This window comes from Anser anser, assembly GCF_964211835.1.
Source record: "Anser anser genome assembly, chromosome: 5".
In the NCBI taxonomy this organism is placed as follows: Eukaryota; Metazoa; Chordata; class Aves; order Anseriformes; family Anatidae; genus Anser; species Anser anser.
In genome coordinates this window covers 63,798,549-63,817,595 of record NC_139725.1, presented here as the reverse complement: position 1 = coordinate 63,817,595, position 19,047 = coordinate 63,798,549, and the positions used below count along the sequence as shown (strand labels likewise).

At 47.0% G+C, this 19,047-nt stretch overlaps 1 protein-coding gene across 2 annotated transcripts; it reads left to right on the top strand.

Annotated features, from left to right (window-relative positions):
* The first annotated feature begins 692 nt into the window (after nucleotides 1-692).
* On the top strand, nucleotides 693-17,937 carry STYX (serine/threonine/tyrosine interacting protein). Of its 2 annotated transcripts, none has more exons than XM_083837364.1 (11): nucleotides 693-941; nucleotides 10,230-10,262; nucleotides 11,193-11,246; nucleotides 12,357-12,454; nucleotides 13,148-13,208; nucleotides 14,527-14,563; nucleotides 15,097-15,136; nucleotides 15,235-15,285; nucleotides 15,901-15,973; nucleotides 16,930-17,023; nucleotides 17,430-17,937. In XM_083837364.1, the coding sequence occupies exons 1-11, from the start codon at nucleotides 885-887 to the stop codon at nucleotides 17,501-17,503; spliced, it is 672 nt and encodes a 223-aa protein (XP_083693490.1). In that variant the 5' UTR covers nucleotides 693-884; the 3' UTR covers nucleotides 17,504-17,937. The 2 variants fall into 2 exon arrangements, with proteins under 2 accessions (XP_083693490.1, XP_083693491.1); XM_083837365.1 differs by lacking the exon at nucleotides 693-941 and adding an exon at nucleotides 7,421-7,735.
* Nucleotides 17,938-19,047: the final 1,110 nt, after the last annotated feature.

Genomic DNA, 19,047 nt, shown 5'->3' with positions numbered 1-19,047 from the left:
AAATATCCCTCCTTGTTCCTATTCTAGGTGCTGGCCAGAGCTATGAACCACACTTTTCCTGCTGTGCTGCCCTTCATTTCTGAGTTCATTTTTGATCTCTCGCTAAAAGGAAATTGCAGAGCCGTTGCTCAAACACGATTGTCAAAGGTTTCTCAAGGGGGAGATGAGCCAATGAGCAAAACAGTCGGACAGTTTGGGGTGATGGGGTCCAGCAGAGCGTGGGGCCAGGCTCCTGGCCCGGGACCATCCCTGGCTGGGGCAAAAAGTGCCTCTGCCTGCCACCCGAGTGTGTGTGCCTGTGGACGAAGCGGGCATACTGCGGGGCTCTGCCTTTTTCTTGGCTGCCACCAGAGCCGGGGGGGGTTTGTCGGCAGGGCGGCGGGCCGGCACGAAGCCGAACCCCATCTTTTCGGCCTTTCTGCCAGCCTGCGGAGCCCGGCAGGCCCAAACCAAGGGGGGGACTTCTCCCCAAAATGGAAGCGGCGAGGCGAGGGCCGGCAACGGGCTGGGCTCGGGGAAACTTCGGCGGGCGTGAGGGGAGCCCTGAGGGGAGAGCCCTGAGGGGGAGCCCTGAGGGGGAGCCCTGAGGGGAGCGGGCGGCCGTTGTGCCGGGGCGGGGCGGAGGCAGGGGGGAGGAGGAGGAGGCGGAGAGGAGGACGAGGAGGAGGAGGAGGAGAAGAGGAGGAGGAGGAGGAGGAGGGAAGAGGCGGCAGCAGCAGCAGCAGCAGCATGGCGGCCGGGCGAGAGCGGCTGAGCGCGCCGCCGCCTCCGCCGCCCCCCGCCGCCGCCGCCGCCGCCGAGCCTCCCCCCGCCGGCCCGCTGCCCAAATAGCCGCCCGGCCCCGGCCCCGGCCCCGGCCCCGCCCGGAGAGCGCCCGGCCGGCCATGGAGCTCGCCAAGCCGGCCTTCCCCGCGCTGCCGCAGGCCAAAGAGGACTCCGAGGTAGGCGGCCTGGGCGCCTCCGCCCGACGGAGCGGGGCGAGGTTGGGGGGGGGCACCCCGGGGCCTGAGGGGAGCCCCCGGGGGGCGCCGGACGGGGCCGCTCCCTCCTTCACGGCCGGCCGCGGGGCCCCGCTCCCCGCCGGCACGGCCCGGCTCGGCTCTCCCTGCTCCCTTCCACCGGTCCCCGCAGGGGTCCCGGCCTCACGGCCCCGCGGGGTCCCTGCACCCAGCCCTGCCCGCAGGCCCCGGTGGCCGCCGCTGGGAGGCTCCGTGTCCTTGCCCAGCCCCGTGTCCCCTTACAATGGTCCCCTCACAGCCCTTAGTATCCCCTCACAGCCCCCGGTGTCCCCTCACGACACACAGCGTCCCCTCACAACGGTCCCCTCACAACCCCCGGGTTCCCCTCACAACGGTCCCCTCACAGCCCCCGGGGTCCCCTCACAGCCCCCGGGGTCCCCTCACAGCCCCCGGGGTCCCCTCACAACCATCCCCTCACAGCCTCTGGTGTCCTCCCTCGCCCCTCCGCCTGCGCCCAAGACCCCAACGAACTCCTCGCCTCCACACCAGCGAGCCCCGCCTGCCCGTCCCCTTCCGAGCACTTGGCTCCGAGGCTCTCCAGAAGCCACTTGGCGCTCTGGGGAGGCATTTCTGCCACGGGACGCGTCAGCCGGTCGAGGCAGGTGGCAATATCTGCCAAGGCTGAGCCGTGTGGTGTCGGAGGAGCCCCGTCGGGCCGGTGTCTGATTTCGGGGCTTGGCGGAGCTTCGTCTTGCTGCCCCCGGGTGCTGCTGGCGTGTCTTCGTGTGCCACGGGCAGCCCCGAGCGTGCCGCTTTGGTGGCATCAAGAACTCTGTACAAAATGTCACCGCGTCCGTGCGGCGAGCTGGTGGTGTCCGAGCTCCTCGCGGCTCTACGGGTTGCCCCGCGTTTCGCGAACGCCAGCTCGTTAGACAAGACACAGCGCAGTTTATTGCGGTGTCAACGGAGCTGTTGTTGAATGCTTTTATTGTGGGAAGAGTACCTCCAGGATTCCAGGTACCTGCTTTCTTCTCCTGCTTTTGTTGCCGTGATTTAGTGCCCTCTCCACTTCAGGGCTCTGCAAGTGTTTACGAATCACCTTGGCTGTTTTCAGAAAGTTGTAATCGCTTCGTATCTGAACGCGAATCGTACGCAACCCTGCGAGGCTTGTAATTTGTTTGTTTTTAAATATCTTTTCTTTCTGGAGAAACCAATCCCATTGTCTAAGGTTGCTTCTGGAGATGGTTAAGTAAATTAGGCTGGATGAGATGACTTTTTGAGCCTGCTTCTAACTTGAATAGCTAAAAAGGAGCGTGTGGCTAAAATAGTTTTAAAAACAGAGGTCACTGCTAGCCTTGCAACTCTTAGCTGAGCAAGGTGAGTTGTAAGACAGCGTCCTTCACAAAGTGGGTTTTGTTTCTCTCTTAATTTCTTATTTCTCTCTCGATAGTACAATGTATATAATGTTAAAACTTCAAATGCCGCAGGTCTGTAGTGGAGAGTTTCAGGGACTATATTTAAAAACCATATGCTTTACATGCTCAAGGCTTCACATTTGTGTCTGACTCTATCCCTGAGTGTTTGGGGAAGCAGAAAAGTCGCAGCCGCTGTGCGAATGTCTAAGCTCTCGTACCTCTAACTTACTGAGCAAAGGGTGAGAGGCTGCAGCCGTGGGCCCTCAGCCCGATCCTCGAGAAGATGCTTTGGAAAAGCAATCTCAGGAAACTGAAGCCATTCTGTCTCCAAATTCATGCAGAGCTGAAGATCAGCCCTTGTATTTGCTGTCAGGAGGCTTTTTGATGAGGAGTCCCTCTAATATGCTTTTTTAGGAAGAGGGTTATGTGCGGTGTGGAGTTGTCGTGGTGGGTTTGATTATAAGGCGTTGGTTGGAGAAGGGGCCGTGGAGGGAGAACTCGGGGAACGCCTGGTTTAAGTCCCGATGTGGACTGCTCACAAGCACGTACAACCGGTCATTTTAACATGGTCCAGCTGCCAGCTCCCTTCTCCTGACTGACACCAGCAACTGTGGGACGGCTTAAAACAAAAAAAGCCAATTTGTGAGCCCGGCTGGTTGACCGCCCAGCTTCACGCCGCGGTGCTGGTACGAGGAAGGGTAAGAGTGGGCAAGGCTCTCGGCTGGGGAGGGTGGCAACAGCCTGCCGCTGGATTGACTTCAGCAGGAATATGTTCTAGATAAATAGATAGATATCTCGGCCTGTGGATGGTTTGCAACGCCCCTAATCCACACATAGCATTAAAACCTGCTGAATTTTGGAACTACTGACCCCGTCTAAGAGTACCTGGTGGAGGTTGTGAAGTGCCGCGTTGAGACTTGCTGGCGGTATTTGCCTGCTGGAGAGCCGTGCATGCCTCCTTTGCATTCCTCCCCTGATAACATCTCAGGAACGGATGGACCCGAAGCGTGTTCGGAGCACTCCTGGCGATGGGTGTCACTCTTGTTCCTGTACCTGGTGCGTGTTTAAGGCTCGTCCTGGTGGCGAAACCGTGTTCGTGGCGGGTCAAGCACAGACAAGCATCTGCCACGCGTCGGTGCAAGCGTGTGTCAGCGCCGCTTTGGAGTGCTTCCTCTGGCCCTTGCGTGCTGCCTACAGCCTGGCTAATTGTCCGGGTCTGCAGCGTGAGCTAACGAAGCCTGGGCTACGCCAGCTTCCGTCTCGCACTGGCAAGCCCATGTTACAAGCCGAACTCCTTTTTACGCGTCCTTATGCCGCTTGAGTTGTTCCAGCTTTATTGTTTGGTTACTGAAACTGTAACTCCTCGTTCTTGCCGGGGTTTTCTGGTAATTGCCGTGAATGTCTGTAAATAGCGTGCGTTGTTTTATAGGGTGCTGATAGTGAATATGTCGAAGCCCGATGAGTAATGCTGATTGAACATAGCATGGAAACCGCTTAGGCTTAGATTTATTTATGTGCCTTTTTCTAAAACCGGCGTGCTTTCCAAGCTGGGGTCTAAAACTTTCTCAAATTTCGGAAATGCTGGTCCTTTTCTCGCAGTATAAAAATGTACAGCTAGGGACACTTCAAAAGAGGTTGGCAGCAGTGCATGCTGGCGTATTAGTATTGAGACACCTTAGCACGCTTCGAAAGGTGGTAAATAAGGACTGGGATAGTTAGGGAATTTAGTGGCTATTGTTATCCCTTGAAATCTTAAACCAAAAATGATAGGGGTGAGATGTGTGCGACAGGAACACGGCACCGACTGCCAGTTCAATTATTTGTTAAAACGTCGGCATGTTTGCTTGTGGGCAGGCTGAGTAAACTACTATTCATGATCCATGTAGATTTTTTTTTTTAGGACTGTGTTTTTTGTCGTAGAATTATCAGCCTATTGGCTAAGTAGTCGAACTTGCCTTTTTATTATGCGTGCAAAAATGAGCTCTCATAGCACATGACTTCTTAGAGAAACGCTCGCTTCTTGTCAGCTATATTTAGTCTGAAACACTAGTTTATATCTGACTGCTTTTTAACCGTGGGTAGTGCAGGCCATCTAAAGGTGGAACAAATATCTTAAATTTTTACCTTTGGCAGGAAACCCAGATAACCCCCTTAACAAAACCCAACGATTTTCCTCGTCTATGCACTCCTTAAAACAAGTAGGAAGCCCGTGTTAGCGTATATATCCTACCTGACCCCGTAACAGAGCAAAGGAAAATTAAACACGGAGTAGTCTTGCTGGGGAATGTAGAGGAGCTGACGGGTTTGAGTCTGTGCAAGTCCACGATTTAAATCAAATTTCAAAACAAATAAATCAAAGCTAGCAACAACAAAAGCAAAGACTGTAGCGGCCCTGCCCCTTGGCTGGGGCGCCACGCTTTAGGAGATGCTGGTGCCGCTCATCGTGGGCACCGAAACCGGTGTTCAGCAGGCTCGTGGAGGTCTCTTGGCCCAAAGGTACAGGATGGGACAAAAAAGAAACTGATGTTTCTCCTCTGTATTATGTTTCTGCTTACCATTTAGTCTCCCGAGTTTACATTTTGTCCTTTTTGTGGCTCACGTTCCTCTTTGCCGGCGTAGCCTTTATTTTCCTGTTGTGCTCTTCTTCCTTCCTCTGTGCGCTCTGTCATTCCCGCCCGCGATTGTTTTTTCTCCCCGCCTTCCTGCTTTTGTATTTCCTTGTGTCTTCAAAAGCCCCAGCGTTTGTACGATGAGGACTTCCCGTGGGCCAGCTCCCACTTACAAACATCCCCAAAACGTCGCTGGGTGCGGCGTCCCAGCCCTGGCCACCCGGGGCTCCTTGGCCATGGCACCGAAGCCCGTCCGTCGGCTGGCCGTGCCGAAAAGTGGCTGTGCCCATCCTGCCAGCCGGCCTTGTCACCCGTGTGTCCCTCCTGTGGGGACCCGGAGCCTGGATCTCATGTAGGAATAGATGATTTTGGGGGCCGTGTCAGCTCCCTGAGCGTGGTGACCGTCGGCTGGCAGTGCCCTCGCCTTCAGCCAGGCAATCTGTTGCGTTAGCAGAGTGGCAAAGCCCATCCTTAGCCCTACCCCTGTCTTGGTAGGAGTGTGAACGTGGCTTCTGTGAGCAGAAGGAGTGGGTTTAATTTCCCGTATTTATATATTTGCACTGTATTTTCATGTGGGAAAAAAAAATATATATACTTTTTTAGGTTTCTAACCAGAATAACTGTGTCCGAGATCGCGAAGCATGACCAGAACTGAAGACACAGCCTTTGATTTCATTTGTGGCTTTAGCTAATTTTGAGTCCCTTAGGGTAACGTGCTTCGTGCCAATAAATACGGTAGGCTTCATTAATATTCAGATGTTTTTCTTGAATATGCTTTCAGGACTTTATTTTCTTGCTGAAGCATTGCAAATGAGTCTGTTCTGTTACTGCTTTAACATTTCGTGGTTTCTTTTGGTAATAGTTTATTCTGCTTCTTCGCACCTTACAAAGTCCGTTGGTGTGGCTAGCTTTATTTCTGCGCAGGCCTTCAGTGAACGCGTTCCCGGGCTTCCTAGTAACCAGCTAGGAAAGGAAGGGTTGAAGTGGAAGGGGAGTCCGGTTTGGAAAGCGCAAAAGGACAAAACCTCAGCCTTGAAGAGCTGCAGCGAGCTGTCGGCCTGTGAAAACGGTCCTAGAAGAAAATAGAATACAGGAGCCAGGGAGAGCCGGAGGATTGGGGTGTTACCAGCTCCCCAGCTGCCACCCGGTCAGGCTTTCCCACCTGACAAAGCTCTGCTTTTTAAACGTAAAAAGGTAAAGTGTTCCGGAGAGTGGACCGAGGACGTTGTAATGGAAAAGCAAAGCGTTTGGGAGGGGAGTTGGAGAAGCTGTGAATTACGATCTCAGAGTGAGATGGAAGATGAGTTACTGCAGCACTGAGGGGCGGCTGTGATGGAGCTGTAAGGAGCCTGGTATGGGTGGAAACCGAACCACCCGCTTTGTTGGGCTGTATCAGATGGGAGGTTTCTCAGAGAGTTGTCTATCCTACCTTCAAACGGGATGGGATATCATTTTGTAGTGCAAATTGAACTTCACGCTTCCGCAGAATTAAGCATGAAGCTTTTTGCATTGGGACGACCGCTGAGGTAGGGGATTGGACCCGTCCACGACCCAAGCTGCAGGCTGCCAGGGGGAGCAGCAGCAGTGTTGGCAGTTCAAACGATCGTATCTTCTGGCTGCTCTGCTGTGCTGCTGTTCAGCAGTAATCTTCTTTTCCTGTAGAGAGCGGTACGAGATTGTAGCCAAGAGATCACTCGGTCAGAGCAGATAAAGGAATCGAAGCAGCTCAGCGGGACGTGGGGCTGTCGTTGCCGGATCGTTTGTCTTCAGCTTTAATTTCACAGACTGGAGGAACGTTGTACCAGGTTGGGAGGAGACACTTCGAGTTTTATGTCTTATATGAAGATACCATGAGGCGTGGAAACAAACGTAGGCAAGAGGATCCTGACAGCCCTAGGTTCTTGATGTACGTGAGGAACAAACAATCGTAAGCCTTGCTGCAATGGATTACGATGAGGAATCTGTACAGAGAGGTACGCAATGCTGTCAACAGTGAAAGAGCTGCCTGAGTATCGGAAAGGGGGGTCAGAATCCCAGAGTAGTCAGGAAAGTTTTTAGATATATGTTGTATGTGTGAAAATTAGGGGGGTCTTCTAACCGGTTAGTAAGCTACAAAGTGATGCCACGTTGGGTATCCATTTCACCGCCTGCTTCTGGTGAGGCATGCACAGGCTGCATGTGGCGAGTTGTGGAGCTGCATTTAAAACCACGCAGTTTCCTTGCACATCTCGAGCATGGACAAGGCTCAGCATCAAAGCTGCTTAATTATTTTGAAAATTCATGTTACGGGAATCCTAGCCAAGGTCACTCTTGCAGGGAAAAAATCCACACGTGCACGCATTTGAACACATCAGTGTCCTGTCAACTCCTTTTTCCATGAAAGCGTTCTTCCAAAGAAGGTACAGCTATGCCAAAACACATCAATAACACAACTCTTGGTGGTGTATTTTAGATGGTGGTTACGGGGAAGCTGTCTGCAGCAAGGCAAAATCTTCCCTGTTTGTTCGTATCTTGAATTTATTCCAGCTAGGGATTGGCTGTAGGTGGGGAAGGGAGGGCTTTGAAACGTGCTTCATCCCCTTTTCTCTTGCTCATCACTCCATACGGAGGCAGTACGAAGTGCCGCAGTAGCCCCCACCGTTTCGTTTGCCTGAACACACAAGCAGGTCAGTGCTGTGAGCACCCCGAAAAAACACAAGAGGCATCTCTTCAACCTGTCCCTCACAGCCTAGCTTGGGCAGACCCGTCAGAGGTGAGTGGCTCCTCTGTAAAGCTTCATGTTACCTTATTTTCATTCCCTCTCTCTATTTTGTCTTCCAAGTATCAAAGATCCCTTCGGTCTGATAAAGGGAAACTTCCAGTTGTTGTTGTTTGCCTTCGGGGCGCTGCAGCGCGGAGAGCACGGTTAACGAATGAACTCCTTAAAATGAGACCTCTGCTTGCTACTCTGATAGACTTTTCATGGCCTTTTGCATGCCGTTTGAATAATCTTGCGTTGTTAATTTTCAAAGCCTGTAAGGGACGTCAGGCAATCAGCAGAATCGCTCTTCATTTGTGCCCTTGCGTAACGAAAACATACAGTCTGCGATGGTATCTTTCAGATATTTATTTCGCAGACTAAAACCCGTTGCAAACTGTACCTTTAGCCGCCAATGTTTTCCAAAAAGCCCAGATGTCTGGAGCTAGTAGTGCCTTGTTTTTGTGTTCTGAACATCTGTGGCATCTGTTGCCCTTTGGGTTTTGTTTTCCTTTGGACTACGTACTGCTAAATTCTTGCCTACTTATTGTGCGCAGCTTACGGCTTTTGTGACTAACCCAATTTCCTGCCTCAGATGCGTTTCAGAGGAATATTTTTAACACGTTAAGTCCCCTTGACCAAAGTACTGATGAATTTGTGTTTTCATGACGCTCCAGACTAAGACTTCTAAATTCCCCAAGTATATAAATAGAGTAGTAAGCCCACTTAGGGCTCCTGGAGCGTAACTTAAGCTCTTCAGACATTATTCCTCATGATGTTGTTTTTATACTTGGACAAAACCAGGACTTCCTTGCATTTTGGGGAATAAATTATGCTTTTGTATATGCAGTGAGGCAGTGGGATTACGCTAAAAGTTGCTTGGGTCAGCCTTCAAAGGATACAGTTCCTTAAAGATCATCCCTTTGTTACGGGGTTCTGCTATCAGGAGCTTTTATTATTACAACTGGAACACACAAAAACAATGTAGCTGGCCCTCTGTCTTTAACAGAGACCATTTCAGCGTGGTTGTGTGTCCCGGTTTGTACTACCATTTTACGTAGTATTCAGGGAATTGTTTTGAGTGGCTTAATGTTTGTTTGCTTTCTCAGAAGCGCTGCCCCAGATTCAATCCAAGTGGCTTCCAGGATGACTTCCCTGACACTAAAATCCTTTCTAATTCCCTACCAAGAGCTAGCAAAAGCCTCCCTGCGCGTGTGGCCAGGGGAAGCACTGACTTTTTCTTGCGTGCCCTTCTAAAAAGGGGGCTGACTGTGAAATCGGTGCTTCCGGCACAGCTGTGGGTGCTGAGGTGGGTAAAGCCACGGGTTGAGGGCTTGGATCTTTCTCGATGCCCTCGAGACCTCGCCGCAGGGGTGGGATACTCGGAGCTGAACTTCGTGGTAGCTCCGAGGAGACCAGGACGTCGACAGGAGCGGCACGCGGCGAAGCTTTTCCTTAGCTGCCGGCGTGCGTGGAGCAACCGACCGAGTTCCGTAAATACAGGCGAGCGGTCTGTTAGGTTTGCTACGTCCGGAAACTTCCCCTCTTCTTTCTGGTAGCTGGGATCTCACACGGCTCCCTCGTACTGCGGGGCAGCGAGAAAGAGCCCGCTGACAGCCCAGCGGGAGCTGTAGGGGAGCGAGGACAGGCACGGAGGCTCTGCCGAAGGATTCGTTTGGTTTAGCTTTGGCTGTTCTGTCAAACGGAGCGAGGGCTGAAAACGCCGGGCCTGCCACGTCCTCCGGAAGGGTTGGAGAGACCGAGGGGGTGAGAGCGAGCGGGGGGCAGCGAGCCCTGCGGGTCGGGATCCTGCAGGAGGCGGCCGTGTGCCGGCTGCCGATGGACGGCTGGGCATCACCTTCGTGCGGCCCAGCACCGGCACGTGGATGTTGTGCGAGGATCCTTCCCGGTGTAACGGCCTCGCATGGGGAAAAGTGGGAATCTGTTTCTTTATGGCGTGCTGTAGTGATGCAGAACACGACTTCCTGGGGTTGTTAGAGCTAAATCCTGAATATTCAGAGCTAAGTTGCTTTGAGTAGGGGCAGTGAGATGGTCTGGGTTTTAACGGAGCTGCTGCTGTGCCTCCTTCCTTCTGCCTGCTTGTTCAGGGCTGCAGGAACGTAACAATCAAAGGACTTTTTTGCCTCTGTGGCTAATACAGAATGTCCCGAAGCTTTTCCTTTTTTCTTCCCCCCTCCTTCTGCCTCCCCTCTCTCGAGACGTTTCAAAGCAGAAAGCCGAGCAGTGGATATACACCACGCCGGCTCTCCTGCACAGGCGTCCTCGCTGATGACGTCGGGTGCTTGAGTTTTTCTGCACGTTCGCTCTCAGAATAGTGATGTGCCTTGTCCCCGAGTGTCGCCGGTGTCCGCCTGGAGAGGTAGAAGTTAGCTCATACACATACAGAAAACAGACTTTATTCTTTTATATAATGTGCGCGCATAGGCCTCTGCCTGGATTTGTTTTCCCTTCTGCATGCTTATATAACTATTTTTATTTTATTTTTAAGGATTGGACCTATCCCATGAGGAGAGAGATGCAGGTATGATGCGCTTTCATTTTCCGTTTGAGTCAAAACCCACGGTGCTTTCTATAGGGGGGGAAAAAAAAAGCCTTACAAAAAAAACTGGTATTAAAGTCAGTCCTTAGGGTAAAGTATCAGGCAGCACCCTGGGAGAGATGTGCTGCTCCGGTGGAGGAAGGACAGAGGTTTAATATCTCTCAGACATCCCTGGCGTAATGATTAACATGGTTCCAGTGATGGCATCTTGTTCCATCGGGGACTACAGGTAGCAAGGGGTTCAGTGGCAGGGGGAGAGGGCTGCTGGCTTAGTGTGAAGGTGGGTTTTGGGTCTCCGTTGTGCAAGTGCAGGAAAACAAAAATAATCTCCTTCAGAATCCCCCCAAATGAATGTTTTTAGGAGATGGTTACTGAAAACATTATTGGAGCTCTGCTTTTTAACTTAAATCCCCTTGGGAGTAGCTGTTCTCATGTAGGACTTCAGGACAATTAAAAGTTTCCTGCCGCGTCAGCCAAATCTTTGTACAAGACCTTCATGTCTTTATTGGGGAGGAGATAACTGGTTAAAATTAGCTTTTTTCTACCACTGAGACAAAGCTAGAGGCCTGATATGCCTGTATATTTTCCATGAGAGTGCTTAGGAATTAAGTTGGAGACACAATTATGTACAAACGCAGAGTTCCCTCGAAGCCCACGTTCGATCCGGGGCTGGGTAAGAGGTATCAGTCAACCTGGAACTTAGCCTAAACAAAGGACGAAATTCCAGTTCCAGAACAAGATCTCCTGCACAAAGGTCGTGCGGCTTTTATTTTGTTCCCTTGGCCTGTTTTAAACAACACTTGATAACGTCTCACGGACGTGTGAATTATTTGTTCCTGTGGGGTTGAATGCAGCGTGTTATTTCAGATAATTTGGGGTTGGTATTAACTGTCTGTTTTTCTGCCCCCCTAGGAAATTTTACCCGGGTTATTTTTAGGCCCGTATTCTTCAGCTATGAAAAGCAAGGTATGATTTTCAGAAGAGTGTCTCGTAAGGAAACTTTGCTGTGCTGCTTTTTTACTGTGGCAATGTGTTGTTCAAGTGTACGTCTGTATCCACGTAGGTATAAATTTGGTTGCAACATTTTGTACAATCCTCTGACATCTTTCCTGCTGGGCAGAAGAAGTGCATCATGCCTTTATGGGGTGGTTTCTTAAACCTGGAGGATAATCAGGGGCTGGTATCGATGCCTCCCTCTTTCCAGAGAGAATCTGCAGCCCTGCAGCCATGTGCTGGGGCAGTTGGCACTTGCAAAAACTGCCTTTTCTTTAACAATCTTGAAAAAAGTGAAAAAGAGCCCTGATTGATTTTTCACATGGCTTCAAGTTGTGCATGCATGCGTACACACACGTGCAAGTTCTTAATTTCTGCTGGCCAGCTTTACCTATGCCTTGCAAACCAGAGAAAACTCTAGGTTTGAAGTGACTTACGTGTTAGTTAATTGTGGTGAACGTGTGTCTGTGTTTTGTATATTAAAAATTGAGTTTTATAGTTAAGCTTTAAAATAATTTTTCTAAGAAGTTATTAAAAAAATCAGACTTGCACATCGCTGGTCAGGCAATCAGTTTCCTTTACTGAAGTGTTGCAACACAGATCAGAATTGGAAACTTACACAGCAAAATAAAGTATGTAGCAGTGCTTGACTTGATTGTAGAAGCAAAACCAAAGCTTGTTATCTGCCAGCTTGCACTGTGGTCTAACTGCTCTTACCTTCAGTGGTCTGGCTGCAAGAAGCGGTCTGCAAGAAGCAATGCTAGCTGGAAATTGCTATAGCATATGCACACTTGCAATTTCAGGAGAAATGAAAGGTGGGCACAATCAAACAAGTTTTTGAACGCCTTTCTTGCCTCTTCCTTTCATCATTGGAATGCTTTTTTTCTTACAAATCCTAATGGTTTTGTTTTTGCTTTTTTGAAAGAGAATTTTTCACACTGTGCTTTGAACATTAGAAAGCCAGCTCTGATTTTCCTCAGGTACTTGATGTAACTCATTGCGTATTTAAGTATAGCTTCTCTTTTAAATGACTGTGTAATCGATGGACTCGGTTTTTAAAAATCTGTTTTTCTTTTTCTGCAGCTACCTATACTTCAGAAACATGGAATCACCCATGTAATATGCATACGGCAAAACATTGAAGCAAACTTTATTAAACCAAACTTCCAACAGCTGTTTAGGTGAGAAATGAGCATAATGTGCAGAACTGTAAACAAGTAAGACTTACTTTTAAACACATTACTCTGTAGTAATGAGATCTTTTTTGTGCGTTCTTTCTGGTTATTTTTACGTTGTAAAAACTATTTCTACACCTTATCACATTTCTCAAAGACTCTGAAATCCAAGCTGTGGAGTTTCTTCATCGTGCTAAACTCCAGACGTAAGCAAATCCACAAATGAAAAGTATCTGTTCGTGTCCAGTAACTGTCTTGAGTTATGAGGTTGTTAGTTCTGAGTAGTCTCTGCTGTCGATAAAACACTTGAGGTAACTTGATCAGAAAATGTGTACCTCTGAAAAAGCTGCATAGAGAGCCCCAGAAAAGGATGCTGGCCCGTATTCACATACTGATGGCGAGGATGTGAGCGCACAGTGGGCTGCTTTCAAACACAGCTCTGTCGTTGGTAGCACAGCATTTCTGAATTTCTTCCGCCCCCCGGGGTGATTTTGTCTGGGGATGTTGGAGAAGGTTCCTCATTTGCTTCCTTGTAAGGACAGCTCAGAAGGCTGCTTGCTCGGAGTAGTTCTGGAGCTCGGACCGGAGAGTAAAGCCACGTGGGTAGTGTCGGCTTCCTTCTGCAGGTTGGAGCGTTGTTGCAGGGCTGAGTCAGCTGTAAGCGTTACTGCGTACTCATGGCAACTGTTCTCGTTGCAGGTATTTAGTCCTGGATATTGCAGATAATCCGGTTGAGAATATAATACGATTTTTCCCTATGGTAAGTATTGGTTAACGTGAATGGGTTGGGAATGGAGTTGTCCAGTAAGATTCTTATGAATTAACAGATGCATAGTTCCAGGTGTGGGAAGCCCAACCTGAGGCACTTTCCTAGGCAGGCGGCAGGGTTGAGAACTCTTAAGTGACCTTTTTATTGCCACTGTAGTAAGGGTGATTAACTCATTCTTACAAGCATAGAAACAGAGGCAGAATTGCAAGAGCTGTATCATATTATGGTCCCAAAAGAAGACAGGTTATGTGAGAGTAATATTTATTTTGGAAACCCTTAGCCTGCAGGGAAGCTTTTTTATCGCCAAAGAATTTATTTTAGTATTTGATACGAGAGATGTAAATTAAACAGAACATGGTAACTAGTTGGCGTAGCTCAGTTTTACAGCATCTCGAAAGATGTTCATGCAGAGGAGTTAAAAGGTAACTGGAAACTAAACAGTACACATGACACAGTCAAATTTGGAAAAAGCTCAAAACTAAAGGTTTGTTCTGTGATTTTTGTATCTTTATTTTAGGTTAGTTTGTAACAGAGCAAAAGCATTTTGTTCCTTCCCCCACTCAAAGGAGAAAAAAAAAAAAGCTGTTCTGGCTTCACTGCATATAGCAGAGGTGGTCACGTTTTTGCAGAAGGCAAATTAACTGATGGCTTGCAGCTTTTCTAAAGCATAATGCCATTTGACCAAAGCATCCTTTGCAAATCTGAGTTACTGACATCTTATATTTCTATTGGCGTATTTTTAAGAGGCTGATTGGAGTTTTCTCCACAATAAATTATCTAGCTTTTGCCTTTCATCTAATCAACTGTTTCAGCCTGGCAGTATTTCACAGACCTCACTAGATCATGCCTCCCCTTATAGACTGATTAGACCTACTGTTTTTTACTGAAAATATGATTGGAGAACTTCTCAGAAGTCACGGGCATCAGTAGTGTGATCCAGGCCATACTTCTGCTGACGCATGTGTTTTTTCCTGCCCCTGAACTGTTAAGCAAAGAGGGAAGTTGCTTTTTTGTTATAGTGGCACAACATGTCACATAATGAATGTAAACAGCACACACAATGGATCTTAAAGCATTTTTGCACCTGGCTTCACATTAAGTTTCACTGACCATTTTATGGATAGTAAAAAGTACAAAAAAACCAAAAAAGACAATCACTTCAGCCAGACGCTTTGAAGTCTGTACAGAGTGAGTTGTTGTTGTTGTGTAGAAAGACTGATAAAAAAGTTCCACAATATTTTAATGCAAGTAGTAGTAACGCTTACAATAATCTGAATGTTTCAGTCTTGTAATTTTTTTCTCTTTTTAGACTAAAGAATTTATTGATGGAAGTTTACAAAGTGGAGGTAAAATCAGATTTGCTTTTCCTTTCATTCACTAATACATTGCTGTTAAAGCTTTATAGCTAGCTTAGTGGTGTGTATAATGTGCTCCTAAGTATGAGGTTTTCTTGAATTTGGGAGGCTAATTGTGTTCAACTTGAACTGAATTATACAAACGCAGAGTAAAGTGTTTTTTTCCTCTTGCCTCCAAATGGAAAACGAACTTCTTAATGTATCTGTTTTTCACTTTAAACACAAGTGTGTTTTGTGTGAGAACGAGTTTTGTCTCTTCCCTAATGTAGGGCCTTAAAATCTGCGTTGTAGTCCTGGAATGGAGATCTTGTTACTCAAAATCCCCAGAAGAGGGAAATTTATGCTTCTGCATCCCTGGGGCAGTAATGGACAGTCTAGTTAGTAATCTAGAGTGAATTAAAATGCACATGTTGTTCTTAGGATGTACCTTACTGCTGTGTAGTTTTTCATAACAAGGAAAAACTACATGTCACAGAATTTTCCTCAGTTAATGCAAGTATGGTTTTGGTTTTTGTCCTCCTCAGGAAAAGTTCTTGTCCATGGAAACGCAGGGATTTCTAGAAGGTAGGAAACTATCCGTCCTGCTTATTATTTTTTTAAAAATATTTTTAGAAGATATTGGAATATATTCTACTGATTTTTATTTTTGTCTTTTATTTCAGTGCTGCCTTAGTTATTGCATACATAATGGAAACATTTGGGGTGAAGTACAGGTAAGAACAGAGCATGGACAGTACTGCACAGTCATGTAGTTAATGATTCCTCTCAAAAGGCACTAAGAGTGCTTACCTAGAGGTAAGTCCGATATATCTGTAGGTATTGCTGTTTTAATTCAAGTAGTGTAAATGAATAATAATTTTGGAGGGAACGTGAGCAGTCCTGTACTGTCACATAAGCCAGTTGTCACCCACTGAGACTGAGCGAAGGCTTCAGGGGAGGCAGATTATTCCATTCCTTTCCACTGCAGGTTTGTTTTCAGCATTTTGTGAAGAAGTAAGTACCTGCTGTTAATGGGAACAGGATGCCAGCCTATGTAGATTGATGCCTCACTGTGAGACCTTATAGAAGAGGCCCCAAGAGGCTGTTTTAAGCAGCATGTTGAAAACAGGCCAGCAAGCAGAAGACTGGAGGTGGGGGTGGGCAAAGAGCATGCTGCAACTACTGCCTCCTATTTTGCACAGACAAATTTCAATTACACAAACCGATTCTGAGAAGGTTGTATATTTTCTAAGAACTATAGAACCTGAAGAACTGCTCGTGAAATCACAGATGGTTTTGTCACGGTCTATTTTCCACTGAAGTATTTTCTATCTCCTTCTCTTGTTAAGGGATGCATTTACTTATGTTCAAGAAAGAAGATTCTGTATTAATCCTAATGCTGGATTTGTCCACCAACTTCAGGTGATGTTTTGTTCTTTTCTTACTGGTCATAGCTCAAAACCCATTTGATGAATCATCTTGTTCCAAAGCCATTGTTTCTATTTAGGTTTAGCATTTACTGTAAAAATATGCTTCAAGTAAATGTCAGAAGTTATAGCAGAGCCTGGGAGGAAGATGAGTGGGTATCCTAATTCATTAGACATAAGCTTCAGACAAAGCAAATCCAGGAATGGGAGAAATAAGAAAATTCTGTTTTGTGTAGTGATCAAGAGGCTCTGAAACAGTTTAGTCGGTGGCTAAGGAAAGTGCAATGCAGGTATTGTAGCACACATCTGTGATGCTTCCTGACGCTTGCATTCATAGACGATGAAGTTCACAGGTATGAAGCAGCAAACCTTAAATGTCATGAAATTGCTTTATCATATTCCAGGAGTCTGCTGGGTGCATGGTCAGCAAACATCAGGGTGGTGTGGTGAAGCGTATGTGCAGTATCTCTGTTGCTTAAGTGGCTGGCAGCAGGATGACTAAATGTCTCCTGAGTGTGTGTGTGGTTTTTTTAAGTAATTCCTAGTGAGGAGTTGCTGTATAGTAACAGAGGCGTGATGGGTCAGTGGAACACAACTTGAAGTTCTTGCGTGGTTTGTCCTCGTAACAAATCTCTGAAGTTGCTATATTCTCAGTTTGGTTTGCTTCTGCTGTCTGAATTGCCTGCTGGGAACAAGAAGTTCTCTAAACGTTCTCAGGGAATTTTTTCTGATGACAGTTCTCTCTTTCTTAAAGCCATTTCTTGTCATCCTGTAAGTTTTCTTTTGCTCTGCCTTCCTGATGGTTTTTGTTGTTCGTGTCAACGCTCTACTCCTTTAAAATCTCTGCCTTGCTGTAAAATACCCTCTGATGTGTCCTGAACTCTTAGTCCTTCTCCTCTTTACAAAGCATTATGCCAAATTAATAGCAGTATGTATTTTTTTTTCCCCCAGGAATATGAAGCCATCTATCTAGCAAAATTGACCATCCAGATGATGTCACCACTGCAGCTGGAGAGATCCCTCTCTGTTCCACCTGGTACTACAGGTCAGAAGCCTCTTCTGTTGTGTTTGGTGCCACCTGCTTAGCCTGGTGTTGTGTGGGTGACTGTCTCACACCCTAAGCAAGCCCCCAGCAGCAGTCAATCTCAGGCTTTTGGGAAGGAGATGGCTGCAGTTGATGTGCAAGCTCTGTTCAAACAGAAAAATGAAGTATGGGGGCGGTGTAAAGAGAGCCCAAAAATAGCGGGTTCTAGGAAATTTATCTTTGTTGTGGCGAAAAGCAAGGGAAGAAGAGTGCTATAAGCAACTGCCTGTCCCAGAAACTGAATGTTGGCCCCTTTTAAGGGTCCACTTCCTCCAATAAAACAGTGACAACTGTCCTATAGCCCTGCTCACAGATGGGTATTATTACAGCTGATATTTATCCTCTTTTTTTTTTTTCCTTTTTGTAGGAAGTTTAAAGCGAATGCACGAAGAGGACGAAGAACTTGGTACCATGCAAGTGGCAGCAGCACAGAATGGATGATACCTGAGGACAGCACTGTTTGTATTATGAATTCCTGCCAAGAAAGGTGAAGAAAACTAGGGGAAAAAAAAATTCATAATGCAAAACGATGAACACACACATAGCTTCTTTTCAATTACATGTTGCTTTCAGATGCAAATCTGCCTCTGCAACACACTAAGCATCATTTTTAAGATGTCGGACTTCTTGAATGAATAGATGGCACTGATTGTTTTACTCCTTTTTTACACTTTACAGTTTTATTCTAAACCAAGATTTTTGGACTTGCAAAGAGGTATTATTGCAATAATGCACTTTTCATACTTGAAATTTCTTTATTTGTATGATATAAAGTTATTACTTTAAACAAAATGCAAGCTGGGGGGGGATTTGTTTATAAAGTTATTTGTGTAATTTATAACAAGAGACTTTAGTAAAGAAAAAATTTGCTAAAACTCACTTTGTTCTCACTATGTTATGGTCATGCTCGTAGAAATGAGCTTTACAAGCCACACTATATGCTACTGTTGGCAACTGAGCAACAGCAGTGATCTATTCGGTATTAATTCTTTACTTTGTTATAAAATTTCATTATATACTGACTTATTTTGAGACTGACACTGAGGCCAACTTAAGAGAAAACTGTTCTGAAAAATCTCTACTTGCTTTATGCAAGTTAATTTACTTTACCAGAGTACTGATAACTTAGCACATGACTGTTTTATTAAATACAAAAGGCAGCTACCGACTTTACACACATCAAGACTGAATTCTTTCAGCTAGCATTAAGCAGCTGCTTGTTAAATCACTTGTTTAAGAAGCTGAACAACCGGTGTGGTTGAGTTGTCTACTAGAACAGTGCATCTTCAGAGTGGCATTGAAGTAGTTCCTAGAGTAAGACAACAGTTGCATCATTTAAGGTAAAAATTTGGATGGTATTTGAAAACTGGTGCCTGAAGCACTGGCCGTAGCGGTATCAAGACCAAAAGGATTCACCATGGCTCTTCTAAATCATTAGAGATGATTAAGACCACGCATTTATGGGTGCTTTAAACTTCTCAGCCTGGGAGTTGCTAAGGCAGTTCGTGCAGCTTTAACTCTTCCACCTTCTCAGAAGCTCTGATAGCTACTCACAATGGAAGTGCAGTCTCGGTTCTACACTTCTGCTTTATTTGCCAATTGGTCTGTTGCATAAAAGATACAAAAGGAATGACGGCTCCTTTAGAGCAGCATGTTGACAGAGCAAATGTCAAAGCGGTCAGAACTGGTGTATCTGGGAAATCTTGTCATTAGGCTATATTTTAACAGTGAATGGGTGGGCTCGACAGTTTAACCAATGTGAAAGGCGTTTGGGGATCTGAGCATCCAGCTTCCTTCCCTGTACTCCGATAGAGCCGCACGCTGAAGGCCAATGTGCTCTGTCAGCCTCAGGAGGAGCAGCCTGCAGGAATCTGAACGGCGAAGTCGCTTTGTACTGTGAGGATCTCTTCAGAGGCTGCCTTTTGCTGAGGACTAAGAGCTTGTTTACTTCATAGGAGGACTTCTGCCTTACTTTGTGTATTCAA